Source organism: Camarhynchus parvulus, chromosome 12, assembly GCF_901933205.1.
Source record: "Camarhynchus parvulus chromosome 12, STF_HiC, whole genome shotgun sequence".
Classification (NCBI taxonomy): Eukaryota; Metazoa; Chordata; class Aves; order Passeriformes; family Thraupidae; genus Camarhynchus; species Camarhynchus parvulus.
Window position 1 is genome coordinate 6,670,322 of NC_044582.1, and position 16,438 is coordinate 6,686,759.

Genomic DNA, 16,438 nt, shown 5'->3' on the forward strand with positions numbered 1-16,438 from the left:
GTTAAACCAGAGGAATTGTCTTCTAAACTCAGCTAATCAATCACCTGTGATGTGCAATATACTTGTTCTTCCCCTCATTTCAAAAGACAGCATGACATACATAGAAAGGGTTTACCTGTCTCCCTTTGGAGCAGAGTTCACTGCTGTTATCTTCCATCTTCAGTGGGTTTGTTTGTGTTTATGCAGATGCCCTAAGGAATTAAGTCCTTTCCTTCAGCAGAGCTTCCAGTCAGTGCCTGACAGAGAGCAGCTGCAGGTACAAGTATCTGCCTTAAACATCTGCAGTTTTCCCTCCAGCCAACATCTGACTCAGCAAGGTTTTCTACAGTCTGTTAAAGTTGTGTAAAATTCCAATTTTTGCTGAAAAGATGTTTATTCTCTTTGTCACAAGTCCTGAGCAATCTTAGGCTACAGAAGATTTTACTTTATGATTCAACATCTGCTTAGTCAGAAGTTACTTTGGAATACTTAATAAATACAAAATAGTCAATGGAATAAATTTCCTTCAGTGAGTTCAGTTTCTTTAGGTTTTTTTTTAATCAGTACCTGAAAGTTAGTTTGACACCAAAAACTGCCATGAAAGCTCAAGTATCTTAACTTACACATCTGAAAATTAAAAAAGCATAGATTTAAGTCCTAACTAGAATAAAGCACTGATTCACTGAATAAGATATTTGCCTTCTAATTCACAAAGACCTCATATCATCAATATCTGACCTTATACAGTTATTTTGAGTAACATATCATTTTAAATATAGTTTGGTTGTAATTTTTCTAAATAAAATTTGAGTGATAGCAAGGCATCATTCAGAATATGTACTGATAAATATCTTTTGCAAACAATCATCTGAGCAAAGACCAGTCACTTTAAGGATGCTGTACAAAGTGCAGATTTCTTACTGCTAGAGTGGTAAAACTACATCAGCTTAAATTGTGAGCAGAATTCTACTAAGTGCTTTGTTAAAAAAAAAAATCAAAAGCAAAACAAAACAAAGAGCAATATCATTTTTCCAGTAGATTTTTATAAATTTCAACTCCAGTTCTGCATTTTTAGAAAAATAAGTTCTGATAAATACACTGTATGTCTTCTCCCTGAATGCTCTACAGTTAGAGGCTGCTGAGCTCAGTGAAATCTAACTTTGAGTGGGATTTGTAAACTGTGCATTCCTTTCATAAAGGAAATGTTCGTCATGTTTGACAAACTCTGAGCACATGTAGGTTCCTCCCTTTCCTATGAATTCTGATAGAAACTGATTCAGCTCTTGAATTCAAAATTGCTTAATAAGTGCTTACATTTGCTTGACCATTCTCTGCAGGATGTGGTGATTACTGACTGTTTTCTTGGGTAAAATTCTCATAGGAGTTAAAATTCTTCAAATCACATAATCATTTTCAGAACAGCCCACATTAATCTCTTCCATTCCTCATGCAGTCACATGGTATTTCTGGCTGTTGTAATTTAGAAACAGCTTCTTTTCAACAGAAAGTTTGAATTTACCACAAAATGTCGTATTTAATTAAATTTGTGATTTTTGGAGTGTTCTGCACAGGGCCAGGAGTTGGATCCTTATTGGTCCCATGAAACTCAGCATATTCTATGATTCTAAAAAAGGAACTTAAGCCAGCTGATTAAAAAAGACCAGTAGGTAGTCTAATACAAAAGATTATTAAAATTAATAGCTATTTTAATAGGATATGTTGTTTTGCATGATATTTATCATGTTGGCATATTCAGTATGAGATACCAACATGTGGATGAAGGCCTAAATAGCAAATGATATGAAAGGATGAGAATATTAATTTATCTTTGTGTTTCCAAGGTCTTGGGCTTATATACAGGAACATTCTTCTCCTGAAGTGATGGGAGGCCCTTAATTATATCTGCAGCTTTCTCTGCTATCATGATAGTTGGGGCATTCAAGTTTCCAGTGACAACACTGGGCATTATTGAAGCATCAACTACTCTCAAATTTTCAACACCAATTACTTTTGTTTGGGGATCCACTACGGCAGTGCTGTCTGAAGGCTGACCCATTTTACAGGTGCAGGAAGGATGATAAGCACTATCAGCCTTCTGCCTTATGAAAGCATCTATGTCTTTGTCAGACTGAACATGATTTCCTGGTTGAATTTCAGGCCCACGAAATTTTTCGAAAGCTTTCTGAGCAAAGATCTCTCTGGTCAACTTGACACACTGGCGGAATTCCCAAATATCTCTTTCTGTAGAGAGAGAAAATAAGAAAATTCTAAGTACACATTTGATTTACCAGTATATACAGAATGCAAAACAGAAACAAAGCAGCATTGTGGAAAAAAAGCTGGAGGGAAAGTCTCTCGCTTGTTGCTGAAAGCCATGATAAAGAAGAATATTTTTTAAAGTCACAGATATTTACATTCACTGTGAACAAAACTGTTGCTTATATTGCACTAGCCCAAAAGGGAAGATGTGAGCTATGAGGAATTGGACTTTATCTTGCTGTGCCCACTGTCCAGGGAAAGGAAAATAGTCTCAGCACAAAGGAGCAAAAGACATTAATTCCTTCACAAGCACAGGTGGTGATGAAACAAACAGCAAGACACAGCAGATACTGAGAATTCTGACTTCATCCCCAACAGGAAATTCCTTCTAACTTACACAGTGCTTTGCACAATCACCTCTTTTCATACTAGCTGACTTTTATAAATGAGAAATAAGTAACAATGTACCAACCAGCACTTCTGAACTGGCGTTGAGTAGGTACAAAAATCAACTACTGAAACAGGCAGGAAATAAGCTGACAGAGCAAGGAGAGGCTGCAGTTACCTGTAGAGAGGTAGTTGGGTTCAATGACGGGGTGGTCATTTGGGTCTGAACTCTTCAGCTTCAGCCAGCCCACACTTGTGCTCCTCATGGGTCCCACGTGGACCTGCAACACCCAACACAATCCTACCAGGTCTACTTCCAAATTCAGCATGGCTGTTTGGGGTTTTTTTTTGCAATTTAGACAGCCTTTACAAATTCGGCAAATATAAACATTAACCAGAGATAGTGGGAAATACCATTGAACATGTTTCCATTTTATATAATTTATTTTGTAAATATGTAATTCCACTGCAGGAAGAAAATATGCCTGTCACATCAACTCACAGCTGTTCCTTTCATTTAAAATACAACCATTCCAATTTAGTAGCATCAGAGCACTTTAATACAATCAGCAACTGGACCAAATTATTGTGTCTCTGAAGGAAGGAGATTAGTGAGGAAAAACGTATATTCAGTGACAGTTCCCCAGAATTAGCACCCAGAGTTTTGGATGAAGATGATAGTCTAAAAAGGGGCTTGGATTTGTGCCAGTGAATTAATGAGTGTTTCTACACATTTTCATTTAAACCTTTGTCTAAAATGCAGTGGAACAGTTTTGTTCCATTGCAAAATTGTGTCCTAACCCACAGCACTCGGGCCCTTCAGCAGAGTGAATACTTCATTCAATACTTGCCTTCTCTGCCAGAGATAAAAACTAAGATAATTTTGGTGGCAATATCAAATAATAAGGCTGTGTTTTCTCCTCTGAAGGAGGTTAAGCAGTCTATTTCATATTATACTGAACACAGTATTTTTCAGTATATAGCCAAATTATCAACATTTATAATGGAGCATAACCCTCCTTGCTAATGGCTACAAAGTCTTTCTGGAACTTTCTCTTTGACTCACCTGGTAAGCTTCCATAGTGGAAGCAACCCGACCGTGGTCAATCACCTGGGAAGGGAGAAAGTGGAACTGAATGTCGGGGTGAGGAACCCCGGGTTCACTCCGGATGAAACCCCCAGATTCCAGGTGGGCAGTGGCTCCCTCACCTAGGGGAGTGTAAAGGAGGGAGAAGATGCCATTAAAATACCTCCAAAGAGCAACAAGTTCACTTGTTTTTAACCTGTAGATGCACTACCATGAATAATTGATTTGTACAGCGTTAATTGCAAGTAATGCAAATCCATTATGAGCAGCTTGTAGTTTAGGCTCTGTGCACCACTATCATCTGCCTTTTAATTCCTGGATAAACGTAAATATGCATAACTTTGGAAATCCCACTGATGTGAGAATGGGATGTTACAGTTATCTCACTGCAACTGCCAGGCCAAGGCTCTGACTCCAGAAGCAGATTTGGATCCTAGCAGGTGTGGAGGGAACTGGCTGCGCATCCTGATGTTCCTGCACTGCTCGCTCTGTGACGTGCACTCCAGTTATCCCATCGGTCACACAGAACAGGCAGAGCCATCCACAATGCCTGCCCTGAAGGGAAAGATGAAAGCCATGCAATGTGCCTTATGTTATCTTCATTTCTGTTTAAAACTGTAAGTTGGCTCTCAATATTTACTTACATGGTTAAAAGCCACATACCCAGAATAAGTTGCCGAGTAACAACAAAATTCAGCAAGTGATATAGAGTACTACTTTGGCCAGGCTATTTAACTGCCATCAAGGATTATATTTACTGGTTCTTTTTAAGGTACAACTTATGACTGAGGTACTGTAAAATTTATGTGTCATTCTAAGGAAAGTCAATTCACATTTACTTACAGGGCAAAAGGATTCTGATCAGAGCAACAAACTAATACTTTTGAGACAGTTATACAGAAGTCAGTTCAAGAATATGTTTTTATTGTCATCACATTGATTTAAAATAGAATATTTTCTCCATCTTTTTTGCAATAGCTTTTCTTAGTAGCACGGATTTTTAAATGTAGAATTTTTATTTGCATGAGATATAAGAATGTTAATAATAACCTCCTTCATTACCTAAGACATAAAAACTTTAAAATATTCTGCTACAGAAGAAAAGAAATAGTACAAATCCATTTGCAAATTCCAGTTATTTCTCAGAGTATGAAAAAGATTATATATTAAGGCTCCCAGCCTATAAAACTCACAGATAAAGGCTGTCATAATTCTAAATCAGTCAGTGGTAAAATGATTGCAGACTTTGCTTCATACCTGTAAATTTCCAAAGCCATTCGAGACCAATCCTCACCATGTTCAGTGGCTTTTGTGCACTATACAGAGTAATAGGTTTGGTGCACTTTTGCTGGACATACACTTCTAAATGATCTTGCAGGTTCTGGCCTACTCCTGCAGGGGGTAGAAAGAGGAGAGGGAGAAGAAAATGAGAGGAAAGAAAATGTTATTTCACACAGAAAGATTGCCCACCATGTTTCAAGCAGAGAGCATCTTAAGTGGGACCTAAACCAAGCTCTTACAAGGGCAGTGGTGACACAGACCAAGGCTGATGAGTCACATCATCCTTTTGCTCGTGTCAGAATAAGGTTTTACATAAACATAACTAGAATGAAAATAGTTACATACATAACTAGAATAACAATACTTGTTACACACATAACTGGAATGAAAATAGAAAGTTAAATGAAAGATATATCAGTGGTTTTAAAATTGCCACTACTTCTAAATAATGTGCTAACTTATTTAGCTTTAAGGAAAAGCTCACGTTATTTCTTCTATATTTGAATATTTATGACAGTGGGAGTTTACACAATGTGTAGTGGATCAAAACTAATTCAAAACTCTTATTGACAAGTGTGCTGCTTAATTATAAAAATATGGTGATATAAGGCATATCAGCACTGTCAGATGTGGTGAAGAAAGAGTAGGAGTTTGTTGCTTAGTTGTAAAATCAATGCATTTTTCCACTGATTTGTATTAAATCAATACATCTTTCCACTGATTTGTAACAAACATGTTTTCAACATGTGTTTCAGGCTACTTGACATAAAGAAAACTCTGTTTCATGATTAATTTAATTTAATGGTCATTCAGTTGCATCCATAGGAAGATGAAAGAAGAAAGAAAAAAATTACCAGGAAGATGGCAAACAACAGGGATCCCCAGTTTTTTTAGATCATCTGCATGTCCAATTCCAGACAACATAAGCAGCTGGGGAGAATTTATGGCACCTCCACTTAAAATAACTTCCTTATTGGCAAAAACCTAAAAGGAAATGAGCACAAAAGCCCTAAGATTATAAAGCCTGAGCTGAATGCAAGCAACATCAGGACTGCTGCTTGAATATGCTGTTCTGATCCAGATTAGACACCCTTCCCTCACATTTTCCTCATTTCAATGTATTCCTGTCTTGTCAGAATTTTCCACAGAGAGAAGTAATCAAGCTTTTGCTTTGATCATTCCTGTATTTATTCCCATCTTTAGAATCCATTCAAACTGTATGGCACAGAAACATTCAGCTCCTGTCCTTGCCAGGGGAATGGTACCTGTGGCACTCAGATCAGGCAGCTAAGCTTCCCTGCCATTTTCAATAACCCTTTATAAATTAAAACTAGAACTCCTAAGGAAGATTTGGAATTTACAGACATGGTAGCTCAAAAGTTCTTAAGAGGTTGGTGTTTTTTAATTCAACCAAGGCTAAGGTTTGATTTCTCAGCTCATGGTAGTCCTCAAAAGCACCCCCCGCCCCACCATTCACCAAAGCACTACTCATGAAATAGTAGCATGCATAGATTGAATTTTGTTTTGCTAACAGTCTTTTCATCAAATGGTTTGGTCTGAGCCCTGAGCTGGTCATGACACAGGCTGCTAAATTATTCCTCTGCCTTTGACTTGGAGTTTTAACAGATTAATGCATATTAACTTGGAGCCTTGTCCTTTTTGAATGACACCTCAGCTGTACAGAAAGATGGCAAAATGTTGCTACAGTAACATCCAAGTGTAATAATAATAAAAAGCATTTTGGCACTATTTATCCAATATGGCCAACAGATGGCCAGTGCTGTTACCTTTTATTTGTTACTGCTTTGCTCTGGGCAATCATTAGTATGTTAAGTCTAATAAACCCTGTATCAGAGCCTGTTGAATCAATACTTAGAGCTCTATTTTGCATGTTACACAAACTTATTTAACTTATTTACATTTTCTATGGTACACACAGAACTGGTACCAGTTTGTTCAGAGCAGCATTCAAATGATGCTTGCTCAGTCTAAACCCCCTGCAAAGTCAGCACTGTAGTTATTCCTGGCCCACACAAAATTTTCCATAATGTCTCAGCTAACATGCTAAGAGGAAAAAGTGACTTTGATACACTTTTGTTTGAGTTAGTCTAAAATACATGAAAACATTTTCATCCTTTATATGAAATATGAAGTATAAATATACTTTTCTGCTTGATTCTGAACTTAAAAACTCCAGGACTGTTCAGTCTACCTTTCCTACTTTTACTGGAGTCCTGGGAGATCTCTAGGACTTCAGTGTTAGACAAATAACAAGTCACTGGCTGTGAATACATTCTGAATAACTTTTGAATCAGCTTTGATGATCTTTTCATTTTGCTGACCACTGATGTAAAAGAGATTATATCTAAAATAGACTGTAAAAACAAAAACACTTTAGTCAATTGCTTCATCTTGATGGTCATAATGCAATAAAATTATTAGTTCTTCCATCCTGACAGGTATAAAATTTTCCAGAAAGTAAAAGCAGATACTAATCTTGCAGTTTTGATGCTGAGGGAGGGAGGAGAAGGGGAAAGAAGGAAGGGAAAGTACTTTGAAGGTGTATTTTTTACAATACACAATATAAACATATTATTCACTATGTAGAATTCATGCATATATTAGTATGTATGAAAATTCATAGCAATTGAAGAATTTTGCAATTAAATGGTCCAGTACTCAGAAAGTCTTTGATCGTGTGTAATTGGGTTTTCAAGACTTTCTTCAGCAAAATTGATCTTGATAATGGCACAAGAACAGCAATTAGAGGTCCTGTTTTCACAGAAATTTAATAGCTTATGAAATCAGTTAAAGGTTCTGCAACTTTTGTTTCATATTGGTAAAATGATTATCATTTGCAATCCACTTAGAAAGCAGCAGATTTAATCTGTGCTTTAGAAAATCAAAGAACAGATTATTTATACTGCATTTTAACTTCTGGCAGGTGCTCAGTCACAGAACTTGTCTGCTGAGTTTTATAAGGCTTACTGAACTCAAACCACCCAGATCTGTACTCAGCTCCCTCTAAGATATTATTATTACGCTTTGTAATTTTTTTATAGTCCTTTGTAACCAAATATCTTAGTTATTAGCATACAAACCCCTTTTAGGCAATATCCTGGTTACAGACTAATCCATAATCTGTTGTTAAGGGAAGTGAGGATGGTTTGGGTCTTACAGAGTTCAATGGATTGAAAGAGGCATAAAATGAACCCATTACCCAGAGTACTGTAAGGACAATTCAAGCTTCCTTCCACACAATCACATTTTCAGCGGGAGTTGGACTGAAACTGAGACATATTCATTCCACAGCCAACCATAAGGTAAGATTTGTCATCTCTCCCTTGAGCAATTCAGATTTCAGTATCTGGCTTTTACAGATTTTCCTCTGCCAGAATTGTTTTTCAGAAACGTCCCCATTGCAGCACTCTGGTCAATGTGCTGGGACAGGGCATGGTTGCACCATAGGCTCCAGGCTCACACAACACTCTGGGGAACATCAAGGTATGGCCTGTCCCCTCAGCACTGGCAGATGGAAATGTGATGATGAAGTTAATCTCTAAATCAATACAACCGGAATATATCATCTACTGTAAAATAACTGACAAGGAATCATATATTGTAAAAAACAACACAACCTCTAAAAAATGAGAACATTTTGCACAGTAAAGTGCCATTTTTAATAGACTTTAAAAAAAATGATATAATTTAGCTTTGATTCATACCTCTCATACTGAAAATTGAAAATCTCTTACCTTTTTCCTTTGCCCATTTTTCACATACTCAATACCAATGCATTTTGTTCCTTGGAACAAGATTTTTGTTACAAGTGTCTTCTCTGCAACTGAGAAATTTGGGCGTGATATGGCTGGGCGAAGATAAGCACTAGCTGTGCTCCATCTTTGACCTACAATGTATATTTACATTAAACATCAAAACAGTCATGCTCAGTATGCTTCAGATTTTGGCCAATAACCACCAGGATGCCTACAGAGGGAAAGTCCTCACAGAGTTTATAGAGTTCAAAGCAAATGTGATTTGATACAATAATTAAAGATATTATTTTAACATAACAAATTTCACAGTGACATAATTAACTGTGAATCAGGACTTTTCTACCCATGCAACTTGCAGTGAAGTACACGGGACACTGACAGCAAGCTGCTGAGAGATGAATAGGGTGTAAATGCAGAGTGCCATAGCTAGGCAGTAACCTAAACACTCAAATAGCATTCAGTGCAGATTATATGTCCATGTTTCAACATTATTTCTGGGTCAAAAATAGAAATTACTCGAGGACCCCTTTCTGGTTTACCTTTGTGTATAGTCATGTCCATCCAGCCAAAGCCTTCCTGCTGGTACCCATTCATGTCATCTGTGAAGGGATACCCAGCTTGCTGGGCAGCCTCCAGGAAAGCCTGATGGAGAGGATGGTTTGTTTTCCCTCTTGACACGTGCAGGGGGCCATTCCCACCTCTGTACTGATCCGGCCCCAGTTCGTGGGTCTGTGCCTTCTTGAAATAGGGCAGGCAGTGCTCATAGTCCCAGCCCAGAGCCCCCTCCCTGCTCCAGCGGTTGTAATCCTCGGCGTGCCCTCGGATGTAGACCATGGCATTGAGGGAGGAGGAGCCGCCCCACACCCTGCCCCGGGGCCAGTACATCACCCGGCTGTCCATGTGCCTCTGCGGGGTGGTGTGGTAGTACCAGTTGTACTTCTCATCGCAGAGGTTGTACGTTAAGGCAGCCGGCATGTGGATCTTCCACATCAGCCTTATGCTGCCGAGCAGGGTGTCCTTGGGGCCTGCTTCCAAAAGCAGCACGGTGCTGTGCGGGTCCTCTGTCAGCCTGTTGGCCAGCACACAGCCTGCTGAGCCAGCCCCCACAATGATGTAATTATAAGAGTCTGTCTTTTCAGAGCTCAGCTGGGATGATGCACGTGAAATTTTGAATTGTTCATTGATGCCGAATATGTTCTTTAACGTGTGTGCTTTAAACAGGCTTCCTGCTACTTTGCACATCACAGAACTGTGACATTTAAATCCTTTCATTAAATATGACATCTTTACTGATAATCACTCTCGCAGAATTTCTGACAAAAATCCAGTGGTTTACCCTAGGAAAAAACCCAAAGATACTAATTAACATGTAAGCATTACTACCTCTAAAATGTCAGTCATTTTCAGGTGACAATGGTATACTTTACCCATTTGCACTACCCAAAAAGTTAACAACAATGGTGACAAACAGGTAAACATTACTATTATTTATTCATTATTATTTTTTAATTATTATTATTATTTAGTCTTATTATTCTTTTAGTGCAGTCTATGCAGCAGTCAAATGTACTATCGTAAATTATATGTAGTCTGATTTTGATTTGCTTTTGGTTCCTGAGACAGATGAACATTTTCAAGTATTTGCCAAACCCAGAAGAGGCAGAAACTTTTACATTCCTTGCAGTCTCTCTCTATCTACCTCTAATAGGCAAGAATTTAAGAACAACAGCAATTTCAAAAACTTCCCTGTGAGTCTGTGCATCACACAAGGCAATTCACAATGGAAATGATGAGTATGCTCACTGCACATTCTGCCAGAGAGTGTCTCCACAAAACAAACGTGTAACAAACTCATTTCCAGCTGTCCCTAAGGTGACAACTGCTGGATTTTCAGGTGTCTCCTAACACAGGGAAAGGCAAGATCTGTTCATCTGTGCCTTGCTACTAAACCTAGATCCTGCAAGAGTACTCTGAATACAGTTATAGTCTAAATCCACCAGCTCCTTAGGCTGAGTAAGAATGGCAAGTTTTTACTTTCAGAGAAGCCTGTGAGCCTTGGAAGTACCATAGGTTTAGCTCTGTGTTGCACTGGTTTGGGCACAGGGCCTCGGTGCCAGATTTTTTTGTGTGTCACAGGTACTGGCCAGCCTGAAGGGCTTCCTCTGCTCCCTCCCCATGCAACCATTCCTTTGATCTAAACAATTAGTGAAGTGGGGTGTCCTTGGACCGTAAATAATATTTCTCCCTGGCCCATGACTTCAGTCTAAGCTGCTGTCCTTCATTCTAGAGACAGCAACTTATCCAGAGTCCACTACACTTATCTCCCCCAGCACTGCCCAGCTGAGAGAGATAACCAAGAATTCTCCTGAAATACGTTGAAACCTCTGTAACAAAACTAGGTGTAAACTGCTGCTAAATGTCAAAAATTTTCCATGCACAATTACAATTTTATACACATTTGTTTGCAAAAGTATCTTTCTTTGCTCTTGGGAAACAGATTGGAAGAAGCATAACTCTCTGACTTTTCTTAAGAAAACTTGTAATAAACTTGCTTGGGTCTGTACAAACCCCAAAACTTCTGAATGAACAACCAACCATGGATAATAATTTGTTCTGTAAAGAAAAAAAAAAAAAAAGATGCTGGTGATATGTCTGAGCCTAAAGTTCACACAGCTGATTCTCCTCACATGGATAACTTGAAACTGTTCCCAGCTGGAGATGGGGATGTGTCAGGGTTTTTTTTTTTTTTTTTTTTTTTTTTTTTGCAGGTGAAGTCTATTAAAGGATTCTGTCTTGAAGAAAAAGGTTTATCAGCTTCTTGTGATGCAGCAGAGGATGCAAAGGTAGGGAGGTTTTTGCTTGTTTTGGTTGTGAGGAAGAGGGTTATGGTTTTGCAATACCTGTGTTTAACCTGCAGAACTGGTGGGCCACAGGACTTTATTGATCCAGGAGCACCACTTTGGTGGAGGGGTTGGGTCCTGATAATCTGGGAGAGATATTTTGTCCCAATAGGGAACTACAGTTTTGTGGCCAGCTCTTCTAAATGTTGCAGCAGTTTTCTTCGCATTTTGTTGTTATTTTACTTCAAATGGAACAGGACTGGCAGAATAACACCTGAGAGAATTTTTGTCTTGCAAAGAGAGCTGGGAGTGAAGTCAGTCAGCAGTGTCCTGGCCATAACAGTGAAGTGACTTTGGCAGTCAGTGTGTAGATGATTCACAAACCTTGGTGCTTTTGAGTTCTGAAGTGCAGAGGTCAAAAACTAAGTCAGTCTGATTTAATATAAATCTAGCACACATGTTTTGATTGAATGGATTAAAACACTAGTTTTAATGGAGTAAAATACTAGTTTCAATGCACAATTCTTTTTGCTATACCGATTCACATCCACTCTCTTCTTTCAGTGGTCCCTCTGCATGAGCACTATCCTAGCCCATTTCTTCTAAACTGATCCTGAGACAAAAAGGAGAATGCCTGAAACAGTTACTCCCTGCTCTGATGACAGAGGAGAAACAAGAATATTCTCGCTGGCAGATGGAAATCGTGGCCCTCTCCCAGAGATGTTCACAGCACAGACAATACAGAATGTAGCGGAGCAATGGGGCTTTGTCAGGACGTTAACCCTTCCTGTTACCACCGAACGCTGTCAGGCCTGACTGTGTAAAGGGCAGGAGGAAGAGCTCCTCAGGCTAAAGCAGATCTTACTTTTTGTTTGTTTTTCCCTGCTGCAGGCAGTGTAACAGGTTTAAATGTATCTGCCGCAGAATGTTTTGGGCTAACTTTTCCTTCATTCCTGCTAGAGAGAAAGTTCATTCACTTTCAAAAACATCGCGGTGAGTTTCATTTCCAGGGCTGAAAGTGTTCAAGCCGACTTACCTCGCCGCTTCCTCCTCTGCACAAGCGTCTGTGAGCTCCGGCTGCTCCGGGCTGCCCGCGACCCCGCTCTGGGGGCTCCCGGACCGGACCGGGACCGCGGCCGCTCCCGCCCGGCCGCCCGAGCAGGAGGGAGTTGGGCGTGTCCCGGTCCCGTCCGCAGGACAGGGCACCCACAGGCCGCGTGTGTCCCAGGCCAGGCCGGGGAGGCCGCTGGTGTGTGGGGGCTGCCGCCGACCCTCGGCAGCCGCGGCCCAGGCCGGCGGGCGGAGCGCGGGGTGGTCCCTGGAGCGCGGGGGCCCCGGCGGGAGAGTCCGCGGGGAGGCAGGGCAGGAGCGCGGCTGGGACTGCCCCCGGAATGCACCCTTTGGCCGCTGTGCAGGCTGTGCAAGAGTGGAAAGCGCCCAGAGGGGCAGCGGGCGAAATCCTCGGCCTCGCCCATCCCGCCGGAGTCTCCAGGCGGCTGCGCTGCCCCGTCGGGACAGGGGGCCAGCTCCGCCAGCGCCACCGGGATGGCGCTGCCAGGTTCCCCCTGTACAGGGCTGCCAGCTCCGCCAGTGCCACCGGGACAGGGCTGCCAGCTCCACCAGGTTCCCCCGAGACAGGGCTGGCTGCTCTCCCGCGGAGCATCGGGATGCGGGGCAGAGCCAGCCCCGCGCTGAGGCGACCCCACCCCGCTCCATCCCGGAGCGCTCCAAGTTTTTCACCCCGCTCTTAGCGGGGCAGGGAAAAACTTTTCCCCCACCCTCGGCTGCGAAAACGCTTCCAGCGGGAGCACTGGGAGCTGCAGGGCGGCTGGGGATGAACCCCCAGGTGTCCCCGCTCCGTGCCCGCGCCTCGCTCCGTCCCGGAGCTGACGGGAGGCATCTCTGTATGGATGAGCGCTGGGAGCAGTGCTCGAAGGCAGCTCCTGGAAGTTGAGCTGGAACTTGTAGTTGAAGGCTTTAATTGCGATCCTTACCGGTGCAATGTCTTTAATTAATTGCGATCCTTACCTGTGTAACGCGCGTTCCCAGGAGAAAGCCTTGGTTAAAGTGAGAGCAGCAAACGTGCTGTCCCGCCGGGCCTGCCTGTGCTGACTGAATCATTACCTCAGCAGTGACGATTTTTGGGTTTGGTTGTATCACTGAAAAGTGTGTGTTCAATAATAATTCTGAACAGTTTCCCGTTTGGGTAGGCAGAAGAACGAGTAATTCCACAGTATAACTCAGATAACTCTATTGGCTTTGTCCTCTGAATATCTCCCATATATACTAACGTAGTGCATGCTTGTTGTAGACTAAACTGCATTAAAACGTGCTGGTAATGAGAGTATCTCAAAATTCCCCGAGAAATGGCCAGGGATTGGTATTGTGGGAAGAGGCAGTGCCACTCTGGGAGGGTTATCTCAGGAGTCCTGTTTACCCTTTCAGAATACTCATGGCAGAACAAAGCTGATATAATGAAGACAAACCAAAATTATTGTGACATCTTGTACTTTTTCCTGACATCATCTGAGGACAATGGTCTCTGCTGCAATATCTGATGTTGCTTGTAGATGCTGGGTTTTTTCCGTCCTTCCTTACCATTCTTCTCAGAATGTATTGAACCATTAATAATTTTCTAGCTTAATTACTTGTTCACGTTTTTGTTCTTAATCAGATAAGTAGATAATGGACAGTCTCTGGGTGATTAGTTATTCACACTCAAGCACCACATTCCAAACTTCTGAATAACTATTCATTAATGGAAAAGAGTAATTGTTCCCTGTGGAACTGTGAGTAAATGTGTACTTGATATAAGTGGTCTTTAATCTTTGCAGTGATTAAGAATTCTTGAACCCAAACTGATGTGTGTTTGCAGTGTTGAAAACATTTTGTACACTTCTAATGCTGTTACTTGGTAAGCAAATAAAAAGTCTATAGAAAACATGCACTAAATAAGTATAAGAGTATAGAAGTTTCATGAAGTAACTGGCTATTTCAGCAGTTAAACAGGGGTAGATGTAGAGCACAAAATTCTAAGTTCATTGTTTGGAATGTGAAAAAATAGAGGAGCTTCCACTTCATTGTAAGGGCTCCTACAGGTGTCCAGTATTTCACAGGTTTGCAGACTAGAAATTGGTGATGATATCTCATCCTTTTGTTACCAACTGAATCGTACACAGGGCCTTTAAACAGAAATTTTGAGAATCCTGTGCAGGTGAATTTGCTGTTTTTTTAAACAGCAAATTCACCTGCACAGGATGGACACTTGAATATTTATCAAGTGTCCAGTGCAGGGACACATGAATATTTATCATTCTCAAGCCAGTATTCACTGCAAACTAAGCTGAAACTACTCATTGTTTCCTGATGCAATATTTATTAGGTATATTCAGCAGATTTTCCCCTGGATGTTTGCAAAAATCTGGGGAAAATGAATGTTTTGGCTATACAGATGTTTGAACATTAAAATCTCGTCAAGATGCAGATGATTTTGGTCTTAGGTGATTTATATATACTAGCATTGGCAAATTTTGCCTTTCACCTTCCTCCTCTTAAGTTTTATGTTTATTAGAGTAACACTGCACTTCAGGAATTTGTTATTTCGTAGCTTTTGCTCAGGGTAAAACTCTAAACAAAAAGGAGGAGAGGAGATGAGACCTCGGGTTGCAGGGGGAGGTACATTCCAGTGACATGGGAGGAATTGGCAGGGAGCAGACTCAGATGATATGCCCTGTTTCTTTCAAAGTAGGGAAGAAAATTAAGTAATGAAATCAACAACTAATATTGATGATGAATCATTCTGCATTGCTTTTTAGCACATTTTCTAGGTATGGACATTGGAATTGACCATTTGAATAATTCTGTGTGCATTTTCTCTAAATTCTATTAATATACATGGATACATACCATATATTGGATACATACCATATATTGGTAAGTATTATTATGATAACTGATGATACCTTTAGAGACTTGTTTCAAACTGATTTTTTTCTCTTTTAGAGCTCCTCACAATCAATTCAGTGGGAGGATGTGAGTGATTTCTCCTTGCTGCTCTACTTGTGACTGTGTCTCATTGCCATCTCAGACAGAGGTAAGAGTTCTCACCTTCTTGAGTTTTGTATTCTGTAGTTTTGCTGCAAGCATCCTTTTAGATAAGGTCATATAAAAGACATTGTCATTTAGATATTATTGCAATAGAAATGCTCTCAAGTTTGTTCAGGAAGCTCCAGCTTCAGTATTTCAGTTCAAACCAGTCCTGTGGTTTTGAAGGCAGCTGCCCAACCAAACCAGGTTTGGTTGGTGTTGCAGGGTGCTTGAGGAGTGCAGCCTCACTGCCCTCAGGTGGAGTGAACTGGAAGAGTGAACTGGAGTGCTGGCTGTATAAATTTGCAGCTAGGTCTTTTGGGTGTATTATATTTATTTTTGTAAAAAAAGGAAAAAAGTGGACTCTACAATAGATAATGAAAAACTAAGAGGTTTTGATGATAAGTACAGGGCAAGAAAAAAATACTCCACTTCCAAATTATTTGTCTTTCCACAAAATAATTTATTACATAAGTAAAATACAAAGAGTGATTGTAGTTTTAGTTCTTCATTTCACTTTTACCCCAATGATCACTTATATAACAACTTTATCTCCTGGGAACATTAGAGTAGCAATCAGAATATTACATTAAACCCACAGCTGCACTCTTCAGCTGTTGCTTCTGTGTACATGTTTCTGGAATGAATCTTGGCTTAACATCTCTCACATAAGTTCCTACATGGTGCAATTTTAATATACAATACCTGTATAATATAAATATAGTTACTCTGGAGATGACAGT

General features: G+C 40.4%; 1 protein-coding gene across 2 annotated transcripts; it reads right to left on the reverse strand.

The window, feature by feature from the left end:
- Positions 1 to 513: 513 nt before the first annotated feature.
- CHDH (choline dehydrogenase) lies at positions 514 to 13,707 on the reverse strand. Of its 2 annotated transcripts, none has more exons than XM_030957066.1 (8): positions 13,638 to 13,707; positions 9,309 to 10,106; positions 8,749 to 8,900; positions 5,848 to 5,977; positions 4,970 to 5,104; positions 3,692 to 3,834; positions 2,804 to 2,906; positions 514 to 2,220 (listed from the first exon to the last, which is right to left on the reverse strand). In XM_030957066.1, exons 2-8 carry the CDS (start codon positions 10,051 to 10,053, stop codon positions 1,802 to 1,804), a joined length of 1,827 nt encoding a protein of 608 aa, XP_030812926.1. In that variant the 5' UTR covers positions 10,054 to 10,106; positions 13,638 to 13,707; the 3' UTR covers positions 514 to 1,801. The 2 variants fall into 2 exon arrangements, with proteins under 2 accessions (XP_030812926.1, XP_030812925.1); XM_030957065.1 differs by lacking the exon at positions 13,638 to 13,707 and adding an exon at positions 12,646 to 13,171.
- Positions 13,708 to 16,438: the final 2,731 nt, after the last annotated feature.

Bases quoted from the DNA above. Each gene is read 5' to 3' on its own strand.
- CHDH (XM_030957066.1), bottom strand. From the start codon at position 10,053: ATGTCATATTTAATGAAAGGATTTAAATGTCACAGTTCTGTGATGTGC. The intron at 5,105-5,847 runs GTAATTTTTTTC...TACCCCCTGCAG, and splicing joins TGTTGTTTGCCATCTTCCTG to GAGTAGGCCAGAACCTGCAA. The intron at 3,835-4,969 runs GTATGAAGCAAA...ACACTCCCCTAG, and splicing joins ATGGCTTTGGAAATTTACAG to GTGAGGGAGCCACTGCCCAC.